Consider the following 25,609-nt stretch of genomic DNA (forward strand, 5'->3'; position numbering starts at 1 on the left):
TAATCTAATAATTATTAGATATATAATAATATAATTATTGCATCATTCATCCAAGAATGTGGGAGTTTTACATCCAAATTGTAAAGTTAATTAGCACAATACCATTGGAAAGCAAGTGAAAGGCTTAAGAAAAAGATTTCGAGGGGCACGGGGGGGCGGGGCACAGTTGGTAAGGGTCCGACTTCCGCTCAGGTTATGATCTCGCCATTTGTGAGTTTGAGCCCCGCGTCGGGCTCTGGGCTGACAGCTCAGGGCCTGGAGCCTGCTTTGGATTCTGTCTCCCTCTCTCTCTGCCCCTCCCCTGCTCACACTCTATCCTTCTCTCTCTCAAAAAATGAAAAATAAAAACATTTTAAAAAATCAAAAAGAAAAAGATTTTTAGTGGAATAACTGATAAATAGACTATAAATTCACACAGAAATAATGCACACGTCCCCTAATTTGATTGTGGCTCCCCCCCACTCAAGCGGGGCAAAGTGATGGATGGATGGATGGACGTGGGATGGATGAATGAGGTGCCGGCCGGGGCTGCCCCACCCCAGCCAGCGATCCCCCTACCACAGCACAAAGAGGCAAACAGGGAAGCACGTGGTCTTTATTAATACTTTCAGCCCGCAGGAGACCCCAGGCCAGAAGCCAAGCCCCAGGGTCTGGTCGTCCTCATCCACACCGGGCTGTGGTTCTGAGGCACTCAGGATGGGTGGTGATGGAAGGGCCTCGGCGCTCAGCATTTTCCAAGAGAACAGTGGCCTGGGAGGAGGCAGGGCCCCGGTGAAGTCTGGACCCCTCCTCACCTCCCAGGTGACTCGAGCCCTCTCCCTCCTCTGGTGTCTAAGATCAGTCACTCAGCACATACCTACAGGTGACCTGAGAGCCTGCCATCCCTCCCAAGGGCTGGGCCAGCCCCAGGGCCAGCCCCAGGGCAGCCTGGAGGGGCCACAACGGTGGCGCAGGGTGAGTGGGGGACAGGGCCACCGTGACGCCTCTCACCTCCATAGCCATTTCCCAGCAGGCCACCGCCACCTCTCTTCACCTCAGGGCTGCCTAAGGCACAGACAAGCCAGGGCACCAGGTCACCGGAGGACTTCAAAGTCCTCCTGCCCTTCCCGGCTTCACCCCAGGCCCTGGGATACTGCCACTCACCGAAGGGTCCAGGGCCCAGCTCTGGCCTCAGCTGTCCATATGTGCCTGGGGGGAAGGACAGAAGGTGGGGGCACTGAGTCCCCAGTGGCCTTCACTTGGGGTCTGTCACTTCCCCTTCTTGTTCTAGCATCCAGGTTCATGCTCAGGGTCCCTTGCCCCTCGCCTCTCCTCCAACCCCATCCGTTCCTGCCTACCCACCCCGTTCCTGTCCTGTTCCCTCTCTCCAGGGCTGTGGGTGGGCCTGGGCCCAGGGCGCAGCCCCCTACAGCCACCGGGACAACCCCACAATGCTTTTCCACATAGCCCATTACCTGGCTGGCTCCTGACCCCTGGATATGCACCTCCAGCCCCATATCCAGGCCTCAGGGCAAGCACCCAGGGCTGGACGGAGGGCCAAGAGGAGCCCCTTAGGGTCCCAGCCTGACCTGCAGAAGGAGAGCTGCTGTGGGTACCTGTCCCCACCAGAGCAGGGCATCCAGGGCCTCAGAAGCCCCCGCCCGCTTGGCGTGGTCCCCATGGCCCTTGCCAGGGTTCACCCCCAAAACACTCATTTCCTACCATTTCCTTCAGGGCCTGGAGCTGCTGCCCTGGGGTAGACTGGCGCTTCTTCCCCGAACCCTGCAAGAGATCCAAGTGATTCCTCCCAGCCCCTGGATGCCCCTCTCCCCATCGCCTGCACTCTCCCCCAGACTCACCATTCCTAAAGCCACTGGCCCCAGGGAACTCTGGAGGAAGGAGAAGGTCAGAGACAGGAGTAGCCCCTGAGTCCAGTGCTCCCCACCCCACCCCAGCGCCCCCGGGCACCTGGCTGCAGGTGGGCCTCAGGGAAGACCCCGGCTCCCAGACCATTCCCGTAGCCAAACCCTGCAAGACAGAAGTTGGAGAAAGACCGGGTGAGTGGTGGGGGTAGGGGCCCAGGGTGACCAGCTCATGGACAGACAGGAGGCAGCAGACACGCAGACTGACTCGGAAGCAACCCAGAGAGGGCCTCACACATTCTCCCCACCCTCAGTAGGCTAACCCTGTGCCACCCCTGGTGTCCCACCTTCCAGAAGCTTCTCCTGACCTCCCTCTGGGCAGCTCCCCTTTCCACCTCAGGACCGTGCCTCAGTCTGCCACTCTGCCCTCACCGGAGACAGGGTGGCACCTGGTTCTGGCCATAATTACGGCCTAGTGCACAGTAAACGTGTGCCGGCTACATCGGGAAAGAGCCAGATGCGGCAACAGACGGGAGCAAGGAGGGCTTGCCATAAGGAAAGTGGCAGCCTGCACCCAGGGGACCAGGCACTCACCGACTTTCTGAGGCTTGAGGCCACCACCAAAGCCTGGGGGAGAGGAAATGGGGATAGAGATTGGGGGGCAGGTGGTCAGCCAAAGTCTCTTGACTCCACTCTTCTCTAGCTGGGGACAGGAGAGGCAGGAAAGGGAAGGGCCTTCTCACCCAGTTCTGTTCCTGCTCCATAGCCGTTGGGGGGCCGGTATCCTGTGGGGAGAACAGAGATCAGCGGAGAGTACCCCGACTTTCCCTAACGCCCTGGGGGTCAAGGACGGACCTTATGGGTTCTCAAGAGGAGGAAGGGATCCTCACTATCGACAGGAAATGGAATCAGAAGAAATGGGCTTAGAAAGCAGCAAGAGAAACTGAGGGTAAACTCTGGGAGGAACTTCCTTTCCCTAAGGAGCCTGAACAGCTGAGGCAGACTGGGGCACAAGGATGATGGAGGAGTGACCCTGGTGTGGCATGGGGACGGGCGGGGGGGGCGGGGCACAAGCATGATGGAGGAGTGACAGACTCGCACCTGCTTTCTGAGGTTTCATTCCCCACTGGATGGCCGGAGTCGGTGCTAGGAAGAAAGCCAAGTGACAGGAGTGAGCTTAGGGCAGGGAGGGTCAGGAGTGCTGCAGGCTGCCCTTGGTGCAAGGGCTGGGGGCGGGGCTGCCATACTGGGGGTCCCGTGGGGTCTCAGGGCCAGTTTAGGCTTTCCTTCAGGTGGCTCTCTGTGATAGCCTCAGGCTCAGCTGGAGAACGGGCAGGGGCTTGTGGCAGCCCAGCTAGACCCAGCCCCTCCTGGGACCAGGTATCCCCTGCTGCCCCCCAGACCCCACTCCACACTGACCTGGGAACTTGCCATTCTGCACTGGGGGAGGGGGCTGAGATTTGGGGCCCCAGCTGCCCCCTTTGTCAGAAGGGACCCCCGAAGTGGGAGGCCTGGGGAGCAGCAGTGGAGGGACCCTCCCATTGCAGGGACCTAGATGGGGGGGGGGGGGGAGGGCAGTGAGCCCAAGTTGGCGCCTACCCCAGGCTGCTCTCCTGGCCTCAGCCTGGCCAAACCACCAGCCCTCAGTGGCTTCCAGGACAGACACAGCTTGGGTGGGGGGAGGGGGGATGGGGCGGGGCACTGGCTAGGCCAGAAAAAGCCCTGTTCCTGCAGTGCTAGGGGGCAAGGTGACCCACATCTAACATGGCACCTGCTGTTGGCCCACCCAGACCCTCTGCCTTCCAGCAACATCCCTCCCACCTCCCTCCTGGTGCACATCCCTTCACCCCCCAGCCCCGCCCCAGGAGCCTCACCTGGCTGGGCCCCCACCCCAATCCCATTGCCATATCCTGGAGAGAAAAAGCAGGGATGTGAGGGGCAGTAATGGTAGGGTGGGGGAGGGTTCTGGAAGGAGGCAGGAGGAGGTGCAGGATAGACATGGGGGGGGGGGTCTCTCACTTGCCTGGCTTCTGAGGTTTCACACCCCCTCCAAGAGCTGCAGGAGAGACAGGAGCCTTGAGACCTCAAGTTCCTAAGAAGGAGCTCTGTCTGCCCTCTTGAGGCCCCCACTGCACTCACCTGCCGGGAGCTGCAGCCCAGGCCCTGGGGCATATCCTGGGAAGAGAAGCAGGCTTGAGGACAGGGGCTGGGGTGCACAGACTTCAGGGCAATGCCCAAGAGGGGCAGGGGTGGGCTCACCTGGCTTCAGAGGGCTCATGCCCCTTCCCAGGCCTGGGAAGAGACAGAAGCAGGATGAGGGGACCCCACCCTGCTCCTTCTCTTCTCCAGGACCCAACTCTTGGCCCCACGGGACCCCGTGCCCCGTCCTCCCCTGTCTCCACCCCACCCCCCAGCACTCCAGGGCCTGCCCCTACCTCCCTCACCTGGCTGGGCCCCCTCACCTGGGAAGACTCCGGCTCCCAGCCCATTCCTGTAAACTGGGAGACAGGGTGTGGGTCATGAGGGGGAATGGGGCGGTGGGGGGAGTAGACAGTTTCTGGGGGTAGAGAGGGGTGGGGGCCTGACCGCAGTCCCAATTCTTTCTGGGATCCCCCCCACCTCCGGCGCCAGGCAACTCTCCCAACACCAGCTGGGTGTCTGATGGTGTCTCTCAGCCCAGATGCCAGCAGACGCTGGCGTCAGAGCCCACAGGTTAAGGGCTCAGTGCCCCACCCCCCACTTCAGGAACCATCCCCAGTCCAGGCGTCACCTGTGCCTCTGACCCACTGGCTAGAAATCGAGCTCTCTGGGTCTGGCTAATTTGCTAGAGCCGCTCACAGAACTCAGAAAAACATTTGACTTCTCAGAGTGCAGGCTTATTAGAAAGGCTAGAACTCAGGACCAGTGCAGGGAAGAAATGCCCAGGGCCTGCGGGAGCGCCCGAGGGGCTTCCGCCCCCTCCGAGCCTTTTGGGTTTTCAGGGAGGCTTTGTTACGCGGCCCGGCGGACTAAGTCACCAACACCGGAAGAGCCTCTCATTCCCTAGCCCGGCCTCCTCCCCAGAGCTCAAAGGTTGGGACCGAAGGTGGGACCCAATCACGGAGTGGGATCTCCTGGCAACCAGCTCCCCAACCCTAGGCGGCTCGTTAACATAACAAAAGAACACCTCCTGCGGCCTTTAGGAAATTACTACGCTTTTAGGAGCTCTGTGCCAGAACTGGAGATCGAACACTTATTTCTTCTTATAAGTCATAGTATCACGGGGCCGGGACCGAGAAAGGCTTTACCTGGCTTCTGGGGCTTCCCGCCTTCACTGACGCCTGAAGAAGAGATGGGACCAGGTGAGCTGCCGACTCCCCATCTCTGGGCCTCTCCTCCACAACCCTGGCGGCCCCAGCGCCCGCTTCCCTACCTGGTCCGTAGCTGATGGGAACCACGGGGCCTGTGTGGACGGGAGAGGCTCAGGTATGGAAGGAGGACAGGGGACGAGCCAGAAACCTGGGGCCTCCTCCTCTGCTACCTCCATGCGATCGTCTGCTCCACTCTCTGAGTCTGGCAGGACCCCCAGAACGGGGCTTGGGTGAAGAGACGCGCTGCCCCCCAAGCCCTCCTCTCCTCACCTGCTCTGTAGTCTTTGTGAGTTAGAGGGGTGAGGGGAGGGTGGGGGTTGGGCTGGCTAAGGTGGAGGTCCCCCCAGCTGTTCTGAAATGGTCACCAGCCCTGCCCCTGCAAGGCCCGGAGGGAGGTGGGAGAGGACGCCCAGAATTGCACCCCCCAGACCTCACCAGTCTCACCTGGCTGGCCTCCCAGCCCGTTGCCGTTCCTGAATCCTGGGGGGACAGAAGGACACGGGGTGTGAATGGCGGCAGGGGAGCTCAGGGTTTGGGGGAGGTGGAGAGAGACAGGGAGGGGTGAGGCTCACCTGGCTTCTGGATCTTACTGCCCCCCCTCACTTAGGCCCGGGGAGGCAGAGGCTGATGTGGACCCCACCACACCTCTCCTCTTGGTCCCCACGCACCCCCAGCTCCTGCTTTTCTCCCAACCCTCAGGACCCAGACCTGGCTGCCTTCCATGGGTTCCTGTTGTCATAAGTGGGGGGACGGGGGGGGGTGGGGGGAAAGGAAAGCTGGATGGGGATGAGGGACAGTGCTTGGAGGAGCTCAGGAGGAGGCAGGACAGAGCTGGCTAGGGCTGGGAGGCCACCTCTCCCCTCACAGGGGCCTCTGAGGTTTCATGCCCCTCCCAGGCCACAGTTCACCTCTCCATCTCCCCAACACTTGGAACCCAGCCCCCCCCCCCCTATAAAGCCCGGCCCCTGGCCCCTGGCCCCTGGGAAGCCCTGCCTCCCAGCCATTCCCAGATCCTAGAGAGGATCCTTAGGGAGTAGGGGGTGCTCTGGCTTCAGGGGCTTCATGGATACAGATAAGACCAGGGCAGGAATCACCTGGCTTCTGAGGCTTCCTGCCCCCACCAAAGCCTGGAGAAGACACAGGAGCAGGTGAGGGACGAGGGAGCCCCCATCTCAAGGCCTCCCCACGGTCCTCCCCACCCCGCTCCTACCTGCTCCATATCCGTTCTGGGTCGCTGGGCCTGTGGGAGAGGAAGGGTGAGTTGGGGGGATTTGGGGCCAGCTGAGGTACAGGTGAAGGTGCCCCCTTCAGAGCCAAGCCAGAAAGCTAGAATCCTGGAGGCTTTCTCTCAGCCCTCCCTCAATTATTTACCAGTCCGGCCTCCGCAAGGCCTGGAGGGGAGAGGACGCCTAGACGCGGGCACCCAGACCCCACCAGTCTCACCTGGCTGGGCTGCCAGCCCGTTGCCGTTCCCGAATCCTGGGGGGCAGATAGGGGCTGTGTGAATGGGGGAGGAGAGCTTAGGTTTGGGGGAGGTGGCGAGAGACAGGCAGGGGCGAGGCTCACCCGGCTTCTGGGGCTCCACACCCCCTCCAAAGCCTGGTGGAGACAGGGAGCAGGTGAGGGTCCAGTCCCCGTCTCTGGGTGTCCCCAGAGCCCTGGGACGCCCCTACCTGGTCCATAGCCGTTTTGAGTTGCAGGGCCTGGTGGAAAACAAGAGGGCTCTGGGTATAGCCTCTCTTCTGAGGCTGCCCCTGAAGCCTGGCCCCTGTGGCTCTGAATTCACCACCATACCCACCCCGTTGAGTCCCTGACCTGCCCTTGGGGCCCAGCCCCCTGGGGAGCCTGAACGCCACCCCCCGCTGCCTGGGTGCCAGCTGGTTGGGTTATCACTGCCACCATGTGCGTCAACCAGCCAGGAAGGCAGACTCGGACACTGCTTCCTGTCACCAACCGCAGGCTCAGTGCCAGCTCCTGCCGCCTCAGCCGCTGAGCTGTTTCCACAGCCTGTTCCCTGTCTGGTCCCCTCTTGGAGGCCCCAGCTCAAGCACCCACAGGTGTTTCAGCGGGCCCCAGCCAGCGGTCTTCTCCCTGCCAAACCCGGCGGGCGCCTTGGCCTGTCTGTTGCCTTCATGCTCCTTTCCTGTCCTCCCCCAGAGCGGCCCAGGCTCCGGAGGGGCCTGTCCCCCACCTGCTCACCCCCGGCGGTCTGCCACACCGGCTGGGGAAGGCGGTGGCCTGGGGGTCTCATGTGGCTTCTGTGGCTTTACTCCCCCACATCCCCCAGGGCATGGGGAAGACTTGGGGGGCGCTGCCCGGCCCCTCGTCGTCCCTCCGAACTAGGGTCAGGCCCCCGAATCATAACTACACCCGGCCACCTCAGGGACCCCCGCTCTCCCGGAGCTCCGGGCCCTCACCTGGTTGCACTCCTGCTCCTGGGAAGGCGCCGCCTCCCGGCCCATTCCCGTTCCCGAATCCTGGAGAGACAGAGCAAGAGGGAGTAAGAAGGATGTGGACGACTGACAGGGAGACAAGCAGTGGGGCTCACTTGGCTCGTGTGCTTTTCTACCCCCACCAAACCTGGGTAAGAGACTAGCCGATGAGGGACCCAGAAGCCCAGCCAGGCTCCCAGCTTCAACCCCACCCCCTCGCCACCCCTCGTCCAAAGCCATTCTGAGCTGCGAGATCTATTCGGAGCCACATGGGGACATCACCCCAGCAATCTCCCGCCAGCAATCAATTTTCTGCCCCCTCTAGTCCCTGACGTGCCCCAGCTTGGACCAGGCGCCCTCACCTGGCTGGGCTCCAACTCCCATCCCATTCCCATTGCCAAATCCTAGGGAGAAAGAGAGAGGGAGTAAGGGGAGGCCGGGAGACCCGGCGAAAGGAGATTGGGACATAGGGACAGGGTGCGGCTCACCTGGCTTTTGTGGTTTCACGCCCCCTCCAACTCCTGAGAAAGGGTCAGGGACCAGGTGAAGAAGCCTGGAGCTCCCTTGAACCTTCCCCCCCCCCATATCCTCCTGGCCCCCACCCCTACCTGGTCCCTGAGCCGCAGGGCCTGTGGAGAGAGGGAAGGCAGGGCTGGAGCTGGGCCAGTGTGGCTGCTGAGGGTGGGCTCACCGCCTCCTATGCTGCCCTCACCCAGGACCTCTGTGTCCCTCAACTGTTCTTTGCAGGAAGCATGCCCTGAGAAGGGCCTGGGATTCGGGAAGGCCCTCCCCGAGACCATGGCTCTTGCCACAGGAGTGGCAGCAGCAGCCCAATGAGGGGAACAGCTCCTGAGAGGGAGACACGGTGCCCGAGCTGGGGACATGCAGAGAGGGCTACTCTCCCCTCCCCTGGTTGCTGAGGTTGCATCCCCCTACCAGGCCTGGGGAGAGACCGAGGCTGAGCCGCTCCCCACAACTTTCTCCCCCTCTGGTTCCCTGGTTCCAGTTCTACCCGCACCTCCTTTCCCTCCCGGGGCCCCGTCTCCGGGTGTCCTCACCTGGCTGGGCTCCAAGCCCCGGGAAGGCACCAGCAACCAGTCCATTTCCATATGCTGGGGAGGCAGAGCCAGACGGCATAAGGAGGGGACTGGGCTCCAAAGGGAGCCAGACAGAGAACAAGGTGGACAGAAGGGTGGGCATGGACGGGGGGGTGTCTCACCTGGCTTCTGGGGTTTCACACCACCTCCAAAACCTGGGGAGAAAGATGTGGCAGGTGAGGGGACCCCAGCGACCCAGCCTCCTCCTGGGGTTCCATAGCTGTGCTGAGCTGTGAGGTGAGGCAGGGGCTTTTGGGGTCCCAGCTGAGGTGGGGGTGAAGCAAGGGTGCCCTTCTCCCCTCCCCCAGCCAGACATGAGGAACTCTTATGGTCCCCTTCCACCTCCAGTAAGTCACCAGTTCTGCCCTGGGGGAGCCGGGGAGAAGACACTCCTGACGCTGACCCAGCCTCATCGGCCCCATGTCAGACCCATCCCTCTTCTCCCACCGCACCTGGCTGGGCCACCGCACCTGGCTGGGTGACCACACCTGGCTGGGCGACCGCACCTGGGAAGGCCCCTGCTGCTAGCCCATTTCCGTTCCCAAACCCTGGGGAGAAAGGGCAGGAGGGGGTCAGGGAGGAATAAGGGAATAATAGGGGGCAGAGATGGGGAGACAGGGTGGGGGGCTCACCTGGCTTCTGGGGTTTCACACCCCCTCCAATGCCTGGGAGGGAGATGGGAATCAAGTGAGGGTCTCGGATCCCATTTCAGGAGCACCTCTAGAATCCTGGCCCCAGCTCCCCATCACCCTGGGCCCACCTCTACCTGTTCTGTAGCCATTCTGAGCTGGGGGGCCCATCGGGAGAGGGAGGGATGAACTGGGGAGGTTTGGGGTCTACCCGGCGTAGGGGTACGAGGCCCTTAGACCCAGCCGGAAACAGCAAGTCAGAAGGCTCCCGATCTGCCCCCTCAATCCTTAAAAAAACCTGACCCTCCCCTCCAAGGTCTAGGAGGGAGACAGAGAAAACCAACCCCCAGAGCCCACCAGTCTCACCTGGCTGGGCTCCCAGGCCATTCCCGTTCCCAAATCCTGGAGGGACAAATGGAGACAGGAGTGTGAGAGAAAGGCGGGGAGACAGAGCTGGGGCTGGGCAGGGCCCACCTGGCTTCTGAGGTTGAACATCCCCACTGAAGCCAGGGGAGACCCAGGGCACAGGTGAGGGACCCCGGATCCCCTTCCTCAGGGTCGCCCAGGACCCCTGCTCCCCCCTGCCGGTCATTCTGAGCAGGCCTAAGGGAACTCAGCTCCGGTCGGTCCATCCCAAAGAGGGTGGACAGGACTGCTGGTGCACAGAAAGGGGGCCTTGGAGCCCACTCCCCTCTTTCCGCTCCCGCAGGCCCAGAGGACATGCAGTGAGCCATGCTTGCTCGCCCCAGAGTGGGGCTCAGCAGGGGCAGCACAGGGAAGAAGCAGGGAGAGGAAAGACTGGGGGTGCCCAGGGCAGGTCCACGGGTGAGATGACACCAGAGCCGTCTTGGTGGGTTCCGAGGGGGGAGGGGAATGTGTGCAGCAGGAAAAGGAGAGACCTACGCCTGCCACAAGGGATCGCTGGTTTGCTTCTCTACCTGGGGGTGGGGGTGGGTGGGGGATGTGTATGTGGGGGGGGGCGGGGAGGGGGTCAGCACTGTCCCCACATATTCTGAGGCAGCTGCTTCTCCCAACCCCCAAGTCCCATTTGCCCATCTCTCACCTGCTCCCAGGCCACTGGGGGGGCCGTAGCCTGAGTGGAGGAAACAAGAAGTTGAGCCTGGGGGCCAGGAGGGGCCAAGGGCTGGGGTGCCTCACCCTCGTTCAGAGGACACAGCTGCTCCCACCCTGCCCACCCTCTCAGCCAGCTTTACCTGATCTGTAGCCATTGGGGGTCCCTAAGCCTGTGGGTTGAGGAGAAGGAGGCGAACTTGGGAGGGGGCAAAGGTCTGAACCTGAATGCCGCCCTCCCACTCTGCAAGAGCGGAACCCCTCTCTGGGCCTCAGTTTCCCCTCTGGTCACAGGAGGGGCAAGGACAGAGCCAGGTGAGTAGCCAGCAGCAGGGTCATGGAGGGAGGGGGCAGATCCCCTGTGCCTCCCACAGGGGTGTGTCTGCCTCTACCCTCCATTCCGACTCTGGAGTGTCTCTGGGATGCCTCCCTTCCCGGAAATCTCATCCTCCTGACGCCCCACCTCCTAATCTTTCCCTCCTGCAGCTCAGGTGCCTCTGGTCTCAGCAGGGATCCCCTTCTCCCACCCTTAAGACCCCACAGGTTCCTGGAGTGAAGACCCTTCTGTGACACTCTGGCCCCCCTCCCCCCCGTCCCTGGGCCCCTTTGTCTTCTCCCCCCTGCCCTGCCTCCAGGCCTTTGCCCTGTCTTACTGCCTGGATGTGCTTCCCCTTCCCTGTCACAGCTTGCCCCCTTTGAAAACCTAGTTCAAACCCCTCCTCTGGGATGTTCTCATGCCCCATCCCATTCCTGTTCCAAAGGTGTGGGGTGTCTTTGCTCCACACACTTGAGCTGACCATGGACGAGACTGTCTGCTATGAAGTCAGGGAGGGACCCTGTGCTCTCTTGGGGCCCACATCTGGATCTTAGAACTAGGTAGGAAACATCTGGGGCTCTCCCCCCAGAGGGCTCCCAGACCCCTGCGGGAGAGACCAGGCCCTCTTCCTTGACCCCAGTGCCAGGAGGGACTGCTTACCTTTCCCTAGGCCTGGAGACAATGGAGGTAGCCCTGGGGAGAAAGGAGGTGCTGACTCGGGGTGGGGACCCCAGAGGTGGAGAGGGAGCAGGACCCAGGCATCCATCCCCTGCCCAGGACAGGCTTCACACCCGGACCTCCATCTCTCCGGAGCCCCAGCATTGGCCCAGGGCTGTACCTAGGCCCCCCAAACCCAACCTCAGCAACCTCAGCTGCCCGCCTTCCGCCCTCACCGCCTTGCAGGCTTTCAGAAGTCAGGCAGAGCAGGAAAAGGGCCGCGGGGAAGGCCCAGGTGCCCATGATGCCGAGTGGGACAGGATGGCACCCACCCTTCGGGCCTTTAAACACCCCTGCTGGGTGGGGTCTCGCCCGGGCCCCCCAGCTGTGCGTGGCAGAGGCTCTGCTGGCGGAACCCAGGGGGCCAGCCCCCACCTCTCTCTGTGGCATGACTCCAACCCCTCGACTTCTCCCCGCCCCACCCCTCATCCATCATGGGTGCTGACAGCCGGGACAGGCCCCCACCTGGCCCCTGGGGCTCCTCCACCCGTCAGGGTTGGGGCCCCGGCGCCAGACCTCGGGGGCTCAGATTCCCTCCCAGCAGCTGGCAAGGGGCAGGCAGGCACCCCAGGCCCAGCCCATATAGAGCCGGAGAGAGGAGGGAAAGCCAGGCCCAGAAATGTGGGGGGTGGGGGGGCAGGCAGGGGAGACTCTGATGAGTTACTGTGATACACAGCGGGGCGGGGGCGGGGGGCAGAGACCAGAGTGTTCCAGAGGCGTGTGGAAACGCCAACAGACAGGGGACGACAACAGGCCGCGTGTCCACAGGAAGAGCTTGTCTAACCCTGGAGGCTCGGGGACCATACCAGGAGGTGGCCCATGGTCTCCCAACAGAGGCTGCACGTACAAGAGCGGGCCCGGCCTCCCTTCTACAGGAGGTGGTGACACCCAGGGAGCCTGTCCAGGGATCCTCACTGTTCCTTGAAAGCCTGGTGGGGGCCCACCCGCTGCAGGAGGCCCTCTCAGCTTCACCCCTTTCTCCTGGCCAGCTCCAGCAGCAATGGCTCTACCCCCGGGGGGGTGCCGGCGGGGGTGGGAGGGCACTGCTTAAGGTGGAATGGGGACAGGACCGCAAGAGGGTGCCAGAAGCCAGTTAGCGCTCTGTTTCTCGGGGGTGGGCCGATGAGCCTGGAGCCCAGGCCTGCATGAGGACTTGGTGAGGACCCAAGTAGGGGAAGACGGGAGAGGCGGCCCCGGGAAGTGCCAGGAGTGAACCCCACTGAGCTGGCTGGGGACGACAGTGACTCAGGCCCCCTGGGCCCTAGTCCAGAAGGCCCCACACCCTGTCTGATGGTCTGGCCCCTGCCCAGCCCGCCCCTCCTGGCACCTCTGTCTAAGGATACAGCCAGCCAGGGCGGGGACCTAGAGGGGCTACCGCGGGGAGTGGGCGACACGGGTCTTCTTGCTGTAAGGCTTCTGAGATCGCAACACACACAGGGGCCAGCTCCAGCCATAGTGGACAGCAGGGCTTTTACGAGATACACCCTCACTTGGAGTACCCCCCCACCGCCCCCCGCACTGAGATGTGCCTGTACCTCACCTCCCTCTTTGTTCTCCCACCTGCACATGGCCATGCCCTGGCACCCACTTTCCCCCCCACACACACATAGGGCCCCTATGTTCCCACTGGGTGCCTGCAGCCCAGTACCCCGGCGCAGCACCCCACACGCCCCCACTCTCCCTGCCCGGTACAGAGGCATAGAGCCGTGACCCAGAGTCCTGGGGGCTGGACCTTTTACTGGCTGCCGGGCAGTCTGCAGGGCTCCTTGGGTCCAGTCCCCTATTCTGCTACGCCACACATTGCTGGGCGGGCAGCAGGCCAGGTCACCCCAGACACTGCACCGCTCTCTGTCCTATGCCAGTCTAGGCCCAGGGTGTCTGCTTCAGAGCCCATATAGCTAAGGGCCCCCTACACAGACCCAGACACAAGGCTCTCCCCATAGTGTGCCAGGGAAGCTTGGCCCGGGATGAGGTAGGCACAGACCAGGAGGGGCCGTGCAGGAGGTACAGGCTACTGCCAAAGGGAATGCGGGTACTCACGGCCACTGCCAGGCTGCCTTGGTGCTGGCATGGGCCGGTGGAAAATGCCAGGCAGCCTGGGGCCTTGGGCCAGCTGGAGGCTGCTCAGAGCCAGGGCTGAACCCAGTGGGGCATCCCCTGGCCCCTGCAGTGCTGCCACCCCCACCCCAGCACATCCAGTTCCCTCAGGTCGGGCCAGGCTGGCCTGAGAGCACAAGGACCACTTGGGGACCGAGAGAGCCCCTGATGGAGCCCGGGCCTCGGGTACCCTTTGCTCCTAAGTGTGAGGGGACATGGTGGTCCAGCTTCCAAGCAGAGGAGCGACTTCCAGGGGCCAGGGCAAGGTGACAGCTGGGTGTTGAGAGTGTAAGGCAGAGGTCCAGGAAGTGTGTCGCCTAAAATGGTAAAGCCTGTCGATAGACTCGCAGCCAGCTGCTCAAAGCGGCACCTGCTGGGGTAGGAATTTGTGGAGGACAGCTGGAGGGGAGGGCGGGCGCCTTCTGAACCTGCACCTGTGCTGAAGTCCCCTCAGGTCACCCTCTTGGCCGTGCACCTGACAGCCCTTTAGCCTGGATCCCTGTGCTGGCTGCCTCTAGGGCACTGCCCAGCACCTCTAGGCACTTGCCCGGTGCAAAGCTGACCTCTGTGAACTCCCTCTCCACTCACCTGCCAGTTTATTAAAGCCTATGCCAGCGTGAAGTCGGGCAAACACACAGAAGCGTGCAGAGGACAGAAATGTATGATATAGCAAATACCCACAAAACAAACAGCTACTGGGGCACTTAAGTGGCTTAGTGGGTCGCGTGTCGGAATCTCGATTTTGGCTCATGATCTCACGGCTTGTGGGAAGGAGCCCCTGCGTCGGGGTCTGCGGTGACAGTGTGGACCCTGCTTGGGATTCTCTCTTTTCCCCTGCTAATGCTCTCTCTCTCGAAATAAATAAATAAACTTAAACAAAATTCAGCTAGTGCTGCTGGCACAAAGATGAAGAAACAGAACGTAGCCAGCTCCCCAGAAGCACCCCTCACAATCTCTTCTCCGTTAGGGTAGCCACATTTGCACTTGGGGCCGTCATTTCCCTGCTTCTCTTAAGTCACGGTATTCCTGTTCTGTGGCCCCATCCCTGCGGGGGCTTCCTAGGTGAGGGGTGACTCTTCCCTGCAAGTCTGGGTGACGGTGCTGTTGCGGCGATGGGACACACGGGGGCGCAGGGTTCAATCCGGCTCTTACCTGTGTGTGGGTGGGACGCAGGGAATCCAGAGCCTGGGAAGCAGGTGGGGGGGCTTCCTTCTAACGGAGCCCCAGCCAGTTTCTTTGGTCTGGGAACTTGTGGTCCCCGGCCGGGTGTGGGGGCCCGATCCCTCTCTACCAGGAACTTCCTTGTGGCCCAGCCAGCTGCTGTGAAGCCTGTAAAATACTATACAGTTGGCAAAATATTACTTGTTATACATATATATATATATATATATATATATATATATATATATACTGTTAGTATGAAACAGTAAGCTCCTACTGTATGCTTGCTCAGCCTTGTAACTCAAGGCAGTTCACATTCATTTTCTTTTTTTTTTAAGTTTATTTTTGAGAGAGTGAGCAGAGAAGGGGCAGAGAGACAGAATCCCAAGCAAGCTCCATACCATCAACAAGGAGCCAGATACAGGGCTCAAACTCACCACTCATGAGATCATGACCTGAGCCAGAATCCACTCTGAACTGATTGAGCCACCCAGGTGCCCCTCACATTCGTTTTCTTATTTAGTGCTCTTGCCCTAGGAGGTAGGAACTAATCTCTCCGCAGGGAAACATCCAGACATAAAGCAACCTGCTTATGATAGCACAGCTTTTGAGTGGCAGAGCAGGGTAGAGCCCTCGTTTTCCTTACTTCACCGCCCACGCTCTTAGCGACTATCTGTACTTAACTTCATATTATTATTATAGTCCTTCCACACAGTGAAATATCCATCGGAAGTATATTTTCGAATTTAAAGAAATATTTATTTTTAGGTCATTGCATATTAGGCTTTCAAGACTGGGCAGCTGGAAGAGGCCCTGGGACCCAGACTCCTGCAGGAGGGGCTGGCAGCTGGAGAGGGGCCTGCCTGCTTCCCCAGGCCTCCTGGGGACAAGCTTGGGGCCTTTAACAAGGATCCAGACTGAGTCACTGGGGCTGTGGCTGCCAGAGATGCAAATTCAAGGGGAGGGTGGGTGGAGGTGGGTGGGGATGCGGCCCCTAGAGACGCTCTAGGTCCAAGGACCTAATCCGGGGGACCAGGCCCTCCTTTGCTGGGCCACACACTGGAGCGTTCGCTGAAGGCACCACAACGGGCTGGGAACTCTAACCTGTTAGAAAACTGGGGGACGGGTGGTCAACAAGTAAACCAATAACTAGAGGAGAGAATTTCAGAAGTTAAGTGTAATAATAAGGAAACCAGATGGGAAAGGAGATGCGACGCGCTGGGGAGCGTTCTTGAGAGGGTGGCCCGGAAGTGTGACTCCATCCCGCCCCCACAGTTAAACGGATAAAAGGTCCCCTCCGTGAAGGCGCACCCCCGAGCCGCGCCAGTGTTAGGGACCAGCGCTTGCTCCGCCGGGGCTCCCTGCTAAGAACTCCAAGGGGATCCCTCCCATGTGAACCTCTAGCTCGGTGCGGGAAGCTTCATCAGCTCAGTTTTTGCAGGTGGCTGATCCGAAGCTCAGAAAGGCCCCGTGGGTCCCCAAGGTCGTTCGGCCAGGGAGGGGCGGAGGTAGGGTGGAGTTGAGCTCAAATCTCAAATCCAAAGAATACTTCCGGCTGCCTCGGAGGTGGCCGAGGCCGGCCTGGTGGGCTTCCCGGGGGGTGGGGACGATGTCCGGCCTCCCGGTGCGGTGCACGACACGCAGGAAGGAGCCAGCGAGCCCAGGGCACCCCACCCGGCTGGGACCCGCAGAGCGCAGGCACTTCCCGTCCCGTCCGGAGGGACCCCCTCCTGAGGCGCCTCTGAGGCCAACTGCAAAGACCGCCTCTTTTAGAATATAGAAAACTAAGCCAGACCAGCGACGGCCGTGGGTGCAGGACTGGGGTTTGGAGCTGCGTCCCCAGCCCGGGACCCGAACGGGACAACTCCACGCCCCAGCTCCCACCACGCGCCACGCCGCATCAGCGAGATTGCACCGCGACGCAGCCTCCGCCCCTGTTAGCGCCGAGACGTCGCGCCTGCGCACTGAGACGGCACGACCTGAGGTGCCGGAGAGGGCGCGGGGACGCGCACGCCGGGACGTCGGGGGCGGAGCCTCTGAGCCTGGGAGCCTCTGATGGGCTGCATCGGGGAGGGGCGGGGTAAGAGGCGTTCCTGGGCGGGGCCTCGAGGCCGGTTTGGAATTTTTGGCGCGAGCCGGCTCTGCGCGCGTTCACGGGCCGTTCCCCTCCGAGAGTCCTCCCGCCGGGCGTGGGGAGCCGTCGACTGCAGACCCCCGACCGCCTGACTGCGCCGGGGGCTTCCGCGGCCTCTGCCGATCCGGAATCTGGGACCTCTCTGGGCCGCGCCCCGCCCACCCGTCAAGGTGAGCCCAGACTGGGTCCTGAGGGCCGTCTGCCGGCACTTCCTCCCGGCAGCCCCTGCCCCCCTGACAGCCCCTGCCGCGGTCAGCCTCACCCGCTCCCGGTCCCAGCCCCCAGCCCCCAGCCCCACCGACGGCCCCGCCCCGTCCCGCCGGGTCGGGCCCTGCCCGCGGCGGCCCCGCCCACTGCCCCCGCTGTTCCTGGTGACTGCCACCGCCCTCCCGGCCTTCCTCGGTGACTACGCCCTCCCCCCCATACGGGTCCCTCCCCGGGAAAAGCCCTACCCACCTTTCATCTGCAGCCCCTCCCCCGAGGCGGCCGGCCTATTCAGCTGTTCGCCAGGCTTCGCCCACGGCCACGGAGGTGAATCGGCTGTGGCCCTGTCCCGGAGGAACTCACAGTCTAGCGCGGCAGACCGTGGTCAGCGATGTGTCCGGCCCAGTGAGCGGGTGAGGCCCCCGAAAGGTCCAGAGGCCACCCAGGCCTGGCCTGGTCAGGGCCACCCAGGATTCTCCCTCCCCTGTCCCATCATCCCCAAAGCTGTGTGGCCAGGGCGGTGGTGCTAGAATGAAATGACACTGGGGTCGCCCGAGAACTGGTTTAAGATGCTCCAGGTGTCTGGAGTGGCGTCTGGGTGTCTCAGTTAAGTGTGTGCCTTTGACTCAACTCAGGTCACGATCTCACAGTTCGTGGGTTCGAGTCACCTGTCAGGCTGTGTGTTGCCAGCTGGGAACCTGGAGCTGCTTCGGATTGTGTGTCTCCCTCTCTGCTCCTGCCCTGTTCGTGCTGCTCTCTCTTTCTCCAAATAATAAACATATTTTTTAATGTTTATTTCGGGGACAGAAGATCTGAAGCCGGCTCTGCGCTGACAGCACAGAGCCTACGTGGGGGCTTGAACTCGTGAACCATGAGGTCATGACCCGAACTGAAGTCAGACCCTTAACGGGCTGAGCCACCCAAGTGCCCCTCCATTAAATTTTTGTTTTTAAATAAAATTTAAAAAATGCAGATGCCTGGTGTCTCCAAATATGCTAGGACTGGGCCTGGAGGCTGTACTTGTAACCAGCAGGGGGTTCTGACACCCTGGTTCTGCACTTTGAGAAACCCTGAGATGGGAATCCTGAGGTGAATACCGGCGGAGGAAGGGTCCCCAGGGGATGTCGGATGGGGGTCCCTCCCCTACCCCTCACTGCCCCAGCGACAGACTCCAGAGGACTGCTCCCTCAGGTGTCTGTTCCCCATTCACTCCCTGCTTCTTTTGATACACTGTGGCTTCCTCTCAAAATTGGACTCCTCCTCTCTTGTTTTCTTGTTTTTGTTTCTATAATAACATTATGGCAACACACAGCCCTCTCTCTCCCAACACACACCCTCAGGACCACCGCACTTTGGGTGTGTTCTTTCAATTACTGCTCAGAGCATTATTATATTTTACTTATCATGTAACAGCATTTATTTTGGTTTTCTCAAAATTTCTTTAAAAGTTTATTTTGAGAGAGAACATGTTCGAATGGGGGCGGGCAGAGAGAGGGAGAGAGAGAGAATCCCAAGCAAGCTCTGCACGGTCAGTGCCAAGTCCAATGCGGGGCTCAGCTCAAACCCACAAACCATAAGATCATGACCTGAGCTGACACCAAGAGTCAGAGGCTTAAGCGACTGAGCCACCCAGGCGCCCTATTTAGGTCACCTTTAATTTCTTTAAGCGGCTGAAGGAAGAGTGGATGGAAAGCAAGTGTATATGCATAATGTTGGCTACAGCGACCCTCTTATTTGTCACTTCTGGTTCTCTTCGTTTGTCCCTGCGACTCGAGTTACCATCTGGTGTCACTTTCCAGTCCAATGTAATTTTGTTCCCACCCACTTCTTTTGGGCTCTTATTTGTAAGTGTGTTAGGTCTATACGTTCAGTGCCCAGTATACAATTGCATGCTATCGTCCACTTACTTTTTATATCGGCTAAGAGAGGAGATATGTATTTAACCGTCTTTTGTATGACATACCAGTCCTTTGCTTCTTCGTGTCGATTCAGATTACTGTTAGGGATCACGTGCTTTTGGTCTTGAGAACTTCCTTTAGTTTTTCTTACAAAGCAGGTCTGCTAGCAGTGAATTCTTTCTGTTTTTACCTGGGAAATGTCTTTATTTTGCCTTTAGTTTTTGGAAGATAGTTTTGTTGGATATGGGATTCTTGGTTGACAGATGTTTCCCCCAACACTTTGAATAGGCCACCCGCTACCTCCTGGCCTTCATTGTTTCTGCTGAGAAGTCAGCAGTTAATCTTAGGGGAGGTTGTAAGCGATGAGGCCTTTTTCTCTTACCGCTTTCAAGACTGCGTCCTTGGTTTTGGTTTTCAGCATTTTAAAACGGTGTGTCTGTGTGTGGGTCTCTCCATTCGTCCTCCCTGATGCTCCTTGAGCTCCTTGGCAGTGTTCGTGTGTTTTTCTTAGGACGGGGAGGTTTTTTTTGTGAATCACATTGGGGCAGTTTTCATCTATGATGTCTTAGCATATTTTTCTTGCTCCTCCCCTTCTTTCCTCTGCTGCACCTTGTACACGCGTTGGTGCACCCAGTGGTGTCCTGCGTTTCTCCGAGGCTCGGTTCCCTTTTCTTCGTTCTTTTTCCTCTCTGTTCTTCAGACTGCATAATCTCTCTTGATCTATCTCCAGGTTCACGAATCATTCTGCCATTTCAAATGTACTGTTGAACCCCTCTGATGAATCTTTTCATTTTAGTTCTTGCACCTTTCAACTCCACAACTTCCCTTTGGTTCTTTCTATAATTTCTATCTCAGTATCAATGTTCTTTATTTGCTGAAATGTGGTCATCACGCTTCACTTACTCTTTTCAGCGTGGCTTCCTTTAGTCCTTTGAACATATTTATAGTGAGTACTGTGACGTCTTTGTTAAATTTCACATCCGGTCCCTCTCAGGTACTTTCTTTTGTCTGGTTTTCTCCTGTGTGGGGGTCACATTTTCCTATGGCTGTGGATATCTTGTAATTTTTTTTTTTTTTAAACTGGACATTTTAGACAGTGTTATAGCAACTGGCCTTACTGGCTTCTTCCCCGCCTGGAGGATTATGACTCGTTTGCTTGTTTATTTTTTAGCGACTGGCTGGGCCATTGTCGCGATGTCTCTTTCCCCTGCAGCGTGAAGCCTGGGATGCCGCTCCTCAGAGGGCCCAGCCTTGGGCATGTGCACGGTCACCTTTGAGTGACAGTGGTTGTACGGGCCTCTCTTTGTCCATCCCCGTCCTTAGCTGTTGGGCTCCACCCATTGTGGGCGGATCGTTCTGTTGTTTTTCTCAGTGTCTAGGGCATGGATTGCTCCGCAGACTGATCTAATTAATTTGGGGCTCCTTTGACAAGGTAGCTTTTGAATTCAGTGTTTGAGGTTTGTTTTGACCCCAGTAAGGCTCTTGTCCCCAGTTCTGTCTGGGAAAGTAGCCGGGCTGTGGGGCACTTGTTGCACTCATGGAGGTACCAAGCTTCCTCCTATTTGCTTACCATCAAAACCTCCAGAGTCTTTGAGAGTGTCTTTAGGCTTGAACTTCCCACACATCGTTTCAAATAGCGTGCGTGCGTGTGTGTGTGTGTGTGTGTGTGTATTTTTTAGGGAGAGCTTCAGAATTTCTCTCCGATTGCCTGCTTGTCTGTAGACTGAATCCCTGGGCCAGAGCTCTGGAGCTAAGGGCAGCGACACAGGTGCCTGTCTGGGTGACACTGCTGCCTCAGGGTGGGAACAGTAGCCTCTGGCCTTCTCGGCTGGCCTTTCCCGGTGGGGGACCCCCTGCTGGGGTCGGAGTGGCTGGGCCCCAGTGTCCCTAGCCCTCCTGCCAGATAGGGCTTTCGCCCCGCTGCACTCACTTGGAACTTGGGCCTCCCTTCGTGGCCGGAGGCGGTGGTCTGCTGAGTGAGTGCTGGCCCCACAGCTGTGAGAACGAAGACAGGAGAGAAACTGGGATTTCAGATCTTTGTTTTCACGTTCGAATTAGAGATAAGGGATGGTGGGCCTGCATCAATATTTCCCCCTTACGATTTTGGAAGAGGGTGCGTATCCTAAGGCCAAACAGCTGGCTGTGATGGGGCAGGGAGATACTTGTGGGGTCCCCGGCTCCAGAGCCCTTCTCAGCCAACCTGTGCTGGACTGCGCAGTCTCCAGGACATGGCCTTGGGGTTTGTGGTTTATGCTTCTCTGGCCTCCAAGGTACAGATGACTGCATGCAGGCCTATGTATACTTGTCCTCTGCCTCTCCCTGCAGGTGCGCGTCCCTGTGGCCTCCATGTTTAAAGCGGAACGTGTGTGCAGAGTGGACGCACCTCTCTTCCGAAGCCTCTTCGGGGCCACAAGACCAGGCACTGTTTGAGCGGACACACCGCTCTGTCCTGTGCACCTCAGGGCCTCCTGTGCTGGCCATGCCTGTGCCCACAGAGGGCGCCCCTCCGCCCCTGAGTGGCACCCCCGTTCCAGTCCCAGCCTACTTCCGCCACGCGGAACCTGGCTTCTCCCTCAAGAGGCCTGGAGGGCTCAGTCGGAGCCTCCCGCCCCGGCCCCCTGCCAAGGGCAGCGTCCCCATCAGCCGCCTCTTCCCTCCTCGGACCCCGGGCTGGCACCAGCCCCAGCCCCGGAGGGTGACATTCCAAGGCAAAGCCTCTGAGACGCTTCAGAGCCCCTCCTATGACCCGAGCCGGCCAGAGTCCTTCTTCCAACAGAGTTTCCAGAGGCTTGGCCGCTTGGGCCACGGCTCCTATGGAGAGGTCTTCAAGGTGAGTGGGGTGACAATTCCTCGGGCCTGCTACTGCCACCACCCCCGCCTGGAGGGGACGGTGTCCTGGGCAGCCCACTCCCCTTTCCTCCCCTGAGAGCCTGCTTCTCCTGGGCTGATTTGGCTGCTTTCTCCTTCCCCCTACTTAGGCCCTCCGCGCCCCTCAGTACACACTCCCCCCTTGTGCAGGGCCTGGCACGCCTCACAGTGGCTCCTGGCTGCCTCTTTCTCCTGCCCCAGAGCAGCCTCCTCTGCGTGGCGCACACCCCACGCCCCATCACCTCTCAGGCCAGCAGGTGCTCCCGCTACACCCTTCATACCAGCTTTTTATTTCTCCTTAAAATATATTTCCCCTTTATATTTCCTTTACAACGGTAATCTTCCTTACGTAAGTACTACCTGGAGACAATTTTGTTGTTAAGAAGCACAAATAACGCGGCCCCTAGACTGGTTCTTCCTGGAGGAAACCGCTGTGCCTCTCGGGTGGGTGTCCTTCCTTCCGGATCTTTTTCTCTACGTCTCCACAGGGTTGACCAGATACAGACAGACTCTTTTTGTCTCCCGCACAGTGGGTCGTGCTGGCCACGTGTTCGTGTAGCCAGATTTTTCCACGTGGCCTCGTGCCCCGAGGCCCTCTTGGGGCAGTACGTGGAGCTCTCAGGGTGGCCCGTCCAGCTCTGCTGCCGCGCACGTGGGCTCCGAGGCGGATGCCGTGCTCCGCCTTCCATAGTGTGAAGTCCTAACAGGGGCCGCCAGACCGGCCTCCTGTCCCACTCGCGGGTGCCACCTCCCTTCCAGGTGCGCTCTAAGGAAGACGGCCGGCTCTATGCAGTGAAGCGCTCTATGTCGCCCTTCCGGGGCCCTAAGGACCGGGCCCGCAAGCTGGCCGAGGTCGGTGGCCACGAGAGGGCGGGGCAGCACCCGCGCTGTGTGCGGCTGGAGCGAGCCTGGGAGGAGGGCGGCATCCTGTACCTGCAGACGGAGCTGTGTGGGCCCAGCCTGCAACAGCACTGCGAGGCCCAGGGCGCCGGCCTGCCCGAGGCCCAGGTCTGGGGCTACCTGCGGGACACCCTGCTTGCCCTGGCTCACCTGCACGGCCGAGGCCTGGTCCACCTTGACGTCAAGCCCGCCAACATCTTCCTGGGGCCCCGGGGCCGCTGCAAGCTGGGTGACTTTGGGCTGCTGGTGGAGCTGGGCGCATCTGGAACCGGTGAGGCCCAGGAGGGAGACCCCCGCTACATGGCCCCTGAGCTGCTCCGGGGCTCCTACGGGACGGCGGCCGACGTGTTCAGGTGAGGGCCGGGAGGCGGGAGGCCCTCGGCGGGCTTGGAGGGCAGGGGACGTGCAGCCAGCCGAGGGAGGGAAGTGCCACCCTAGCCCCAAGTCAGGAAGCCTCGGGCCGGGACGTCCCGCCTGGAGGGGGTGGAGGCCCGTCCTGCACTGGAGGCGTCTCTGCAGAGACAGACTCTGGGCAGCGGACCCTCCGGCCCCTCTACATGGATCCCCCGTTTCCTCACCTCGCCCCCACAGCAGGGACAATTGCTCCACTTACAGGGGACGGACACAGTGGGGCCGAAGGACTTGCACAGAGTCCACTTAGCAAGCGGGGAAGCTAGGGCTGGCCCGGGCAGTGGGTTCCGTCGTCCAGGCGGGTGACCGCCGCTCTGCCTCTAACGGCCGTATCCAGCCTTGGCGGCAGAACGATGGTGGTGACGTCAGCACCCGCGTTGCCTGTGCAGTGACGGGTGCCAGGAGGACTCACCAGGTGGTGAGGGGGCTCTGTGAGATGGGCCTTTTTGGGACCCCCAGCCCCTCCCTCCCCACTTCCCTGGCTCATGGTGGAAGACAGCAGCCCCTCTCCACCCTCTTCTTGGGCAGCCTGGAGCTCTGGGGTCTGGGCCCCAGGGCCAACCCTGCCCCTCTTCTGTCACCGCCCCCACCCTTCCCAGTCTGGGCCTCACCATCCTGGAAGTGGCATGCAACATGGAGCTGCCCCATGGCGGGGAGGGCTGGCAGCAGCTGCGCCAGGGCTATCTGCCCCCGGAGTTCACTGCCGGTAAGTGGAGGGCAAGGACGGGAAGGAACGTGCGGCCCCAGGGAGGCCGGGCTCACGTCTGGGGCCCCTGGGCTCAGAGCTGTCACCCCTGACACGGCCCCGCCCTGTGCACAGGCCTGTCTTCTGAGCTGCGTTCTGTCCTCACCATGATGCTGGAGCCTGACCCCAAGCTGCGGGCCACAGCCGAGTCCCTGCTGGCCCTGCCCATGCTCAGGCAGCCTCAGCCTTGGAACGTTCTGTGGTATATGGCCGCCGAGGCCCTCAGTCGAGGGTGGGCACTGTGGCAGGTAAGGTGGGTGACCGTGACAGGGTGCCCAGCCGCGCCCCCCGGCCCCAGGGCCTGCCCTGCCTCCCTTGTCCCTGTCCCCTCAGGCCCTGCTTGCCCTGCTGTGCTGGCTCTGGCACGGGCTGGCTCACCCCGCCAGATGGCTGCAGTCCCAGAGCCCACCAGCCACCCCGCCCGGCTCGCCACCCTGCAGCCTCCTGGACAGCAGCCTCTCCAGCAACTGGGATGACGACAGCATAGGGTGGGTGAGAGCTGAGGACGCCGGGGGTGGGGGAAAGGGGCAGTCAGCACGGCCAGGCCGCAGCCCCGTGAGGATTCGTGGTGAACAGGCACCCTCCCCCAAGCCTGCCCCCGCCCCCCCCCCGCCATCGTACCCGGGAAGGGAGCCAAGGCCAGTGGGGGTGCGGCCTGGCCCAGCTTGAATGCGGCGGTCTCCTCCAAGCTCAGTGCAGGGACCACGCAGAGCAGAGCAGAACCGGCAACCTCACGCCTGGGGCGCTGCCTCACGAGGGAGCAGCGCGAGGGCCACGGCCGCCGCCACGGTAGGGCTGCGGTGCCCACAGGTGAGGTGCTGTCCGTCCTCTCCGGGAACACAGTCCCCAGAGCCTGGGGAGCCCGAGCCCCGGGAAATTCCTTGGTCCTAGGTACCTGGCGGCCAAGTGAGAGGCTGTAATTAAGAAACCGCTTGGGGCAGTCCTCAGGAGGAATCACGCCATTAACCCCTTTGTAAGGAAATGTCACCCATGCAGTGGGGACGCTTTATAGCAGACGTGAGGTACCAGATAGGCTTCCTTTGTCAGAAGTTCATTTGTCAGCCAGCTGTCAAAACCCACATGTTCTAAAAAGGAACAGAGGTGGCCTTTGAGTGGTCAGATGGCCTTTAAAAGTTGTGAAAGTGCTTTTTTCAAAGGGCACCATGCTCTCACTGCTCCCGACTGGGGCCCCTGCCCATGTCAGGAGCCTGGGGTCTGCACAGGGCAAGGGTTGACCTTGCTGTGGCCCCCTCCCCATGCGCTCCCCACCCCTGACACCTTACTTGTCTGGCCCACCTGTGCAGGCTCTCCCTCTCTCCAGAGGCTGTCCTGGCCAGGGCTGTCGGGAACACCTCCACCCCCCGCAGTGGCTCCCCTGCCCCCCGGAGCAGGTACACACTGAGGTGAGCAGGCCCAGAGTCCAGCGGGTGGGAGGTGGTGGCTTTCAGATCCTGAGTGTCATTTGTCTCTCTTCCCCCCACCCCAGGGAGGCCCTGGACCTAAGTGACATTGACTCTGAGCCCCCTCGGGGCTCCTTCCCCTCCTTTGAACCTCGGAACCTCCTCAGCCTGTTTGAGGACTCACTGGGCCCAGCGTGAGTCCACAGGCCAGCCTTGGTGTTTTTAACCTTTTAGCCACCACCCCCTCCCCATTCCTCCTGGAGGCTGGGGTCCCTTTGGCAACTCCAGGGGTTCCTTCTGCCTGCCGTGTCTAATAAAAGGTATTTGAATCTTGGGAG

At 60.5% G+C, this 25,609-nt stretch overlaps 2 protein-coding genes across 8 annotated transcripts; one reads left to right on the forward strand and one right to left on the reverse strand.

The window, feature by feature from the left end:
* Positions 1-591: 591 nt before the first annotated feature.
* LOC122210170 (glycine-rich cell wall structural protein-like) lies at positions 592-16,642 on the reverse strand. Of its 3 annotated transcripts, XM_042922689.1 has the most exons (38): positions 16,507-16,642; positions 14,703-14,879; positions 11,397-11,429; positions 10,564-10,593; positions 10,413-10,442; positions 9,716-9,751; positions 9,353-9,385; positions 9,173-9,268; positions 8,843-8,875; positions 8,682-8,735; positions 8,232-8,252; positions 8,112-8,144; positions 7,986-8,027; positions 7,609-7,668; positions 6,865-6,894; positions 6,758-6,790; positions 6,635-6,670; positions 6,402-6,431; positions 6,286-6,318; positions 5,636-5,671; positions 5,254-5,283; positions 5,129-5,161; positions 4,304-4,339; positions 4,101-4,133; positions 3,981-4,016; positions 3,865-3,897; positions 3,716-3,751; positions 3,261-3,392; positions 2,943-2,987; positions 2,585-2,626; positions 2,436-2,468; positions 1,948-2,007; positions 1,839-1,868; positions 1,702-1,761; positions 1,455-1,568; positions 1,144-1,188; positions 991-1,044; positions 592-750 (listed from the first exon to the last, which is right to left on the reverse strand). In XM_042922689.1, the coding sequence occupies exons 1-38, from the start codon at positions 16,610-16,612 to the stop codon at positions 725-727; spliced, it is 1,860 nt and encodes a 619-aa protein (XP_042778623.1). In that variant the 5' UTR covers positions 16,613-16,642; the 3' UTR covers positions 592-724. The 3 variants fall into 3 exon arrangements, with proteins under 3 accessions (XP_042778623.1, XP_042778624.1, XP_042778625.1); XM_042922690.1 differs by lacking the exon at positions 3,261-3,392 and having other exon boundaries at positions 7,986-8,144; XM_042922691.1 differs by lacking the exons at positions 3,261-3,392; positions 3,716-3,751 and having other exon boundaries at positions 7,986-8,144.
* Positions 16,643-16,850: 208 nt separating this feature from the next.
* On the forward strand, positions 16,851-25,605 carry PKMYT1 (protein kinase, membrane associated tyrosine/threonine 1). 5 transcript variants are annotated; one of them, XM_042922251.1, is made up of 10 exons: positions 16,851-17,015; positions 17,315-17,462; positions 21,273-21,777; positions 22,575-23,068; positions 23,726-23,832; positions 23,947-24,119; positions 24,205-24,359; positions 24,561-24,681; positions 25,176-25,274; positions 25,358-25,605. In XM_042922251.1, exons 3-10 carry the CDS (start codon positions 21,427-21,429, stop codon positions 25,376-25,378), a joined length of 1,521 nt encoding a protein of 506 aa, XP_042778185.1. In that variant the 5' UTR covers positions 16,851-17,015; positions 17,315-17,462; positions 21,273-21,426; the 3' UTR covers positions 25,379-25,605. The 5 variants fall into 5 exon arrangements, with proteins under 5 accessions (XP_042778185.1, XP_042778182.1, XP_042778181.1 ...); XM_042922248.1 differs by lacking the exons at positions 16,851-17,015; positions 17,315-17,462 and adding an exon at positions 18,025-18,138 and having other exon boundaries at positions 25,176-25,262; XM_042922247.1 differs by lacking the exons at positions 16,851-17,015; positions 17,315-17,462 and adding an exon at positions 18,028-18,138.
* Positions 25,606-25,609: the final 4 nt, after the last annotated feature.

The sequence above is a fragment of the Panthera leo genome, chromosome E3, assembly GCF_018350215.1.
Source record: "Panthera leo isolate Ple1 chromosome E3, P.leo_Ple1_pat1.1, whole genome shotgun sequence".
Lineage (NCBI taxonomy): Eukaryota > Metazoa > Chordata > Mammalia > Carnivora > Felidae > Panthera > Panthera leo.

Excerpts from the sequence above, each read along its gene's own strand:
- PKMYT1 (XM_042922247.1), top strand. Across the intron at positions 23,069-23,725 it reads ACGGCGGCCGACGTGTTCAG|TCTGGGCCTCACCATCCTGG; the intron begins GTGAGGGCCGGG and ends CACCCTTCCCAG. Across the intron at positions 23,833-23,946 it reads GCCCCCGGAGTTCACTGCCG|GCCTGTCTTCTGAGCTGCGT; the intron begins GTAAGTGGAGGG and ends CCCTGTGCACAG.
- LOC122210170 (XM_042922689.1), bottom strand. The coding sequence starts at position 16,612 with ATGCGGCGTGGCGCGTGGTGGGAGCTGGGGCGTGGAGTTGTCCCGTTC. Across the intron at positions 9,269-9,352 it reads TGTGAAACCCCAGAAGCCAG|GGTTTGGGAACGGAAATGGG; the intron begins GTGAGCCCCCCA and ends CTTTCTCCCCAG. Across the intron at positions 8,028-8,111 it reads CGTGAAACCACAAAAGCCAG|GATTTGGCAATGGGAATGGG; the intron begins GTGAGCCGCACC and ends CTTTCTCCCTAG.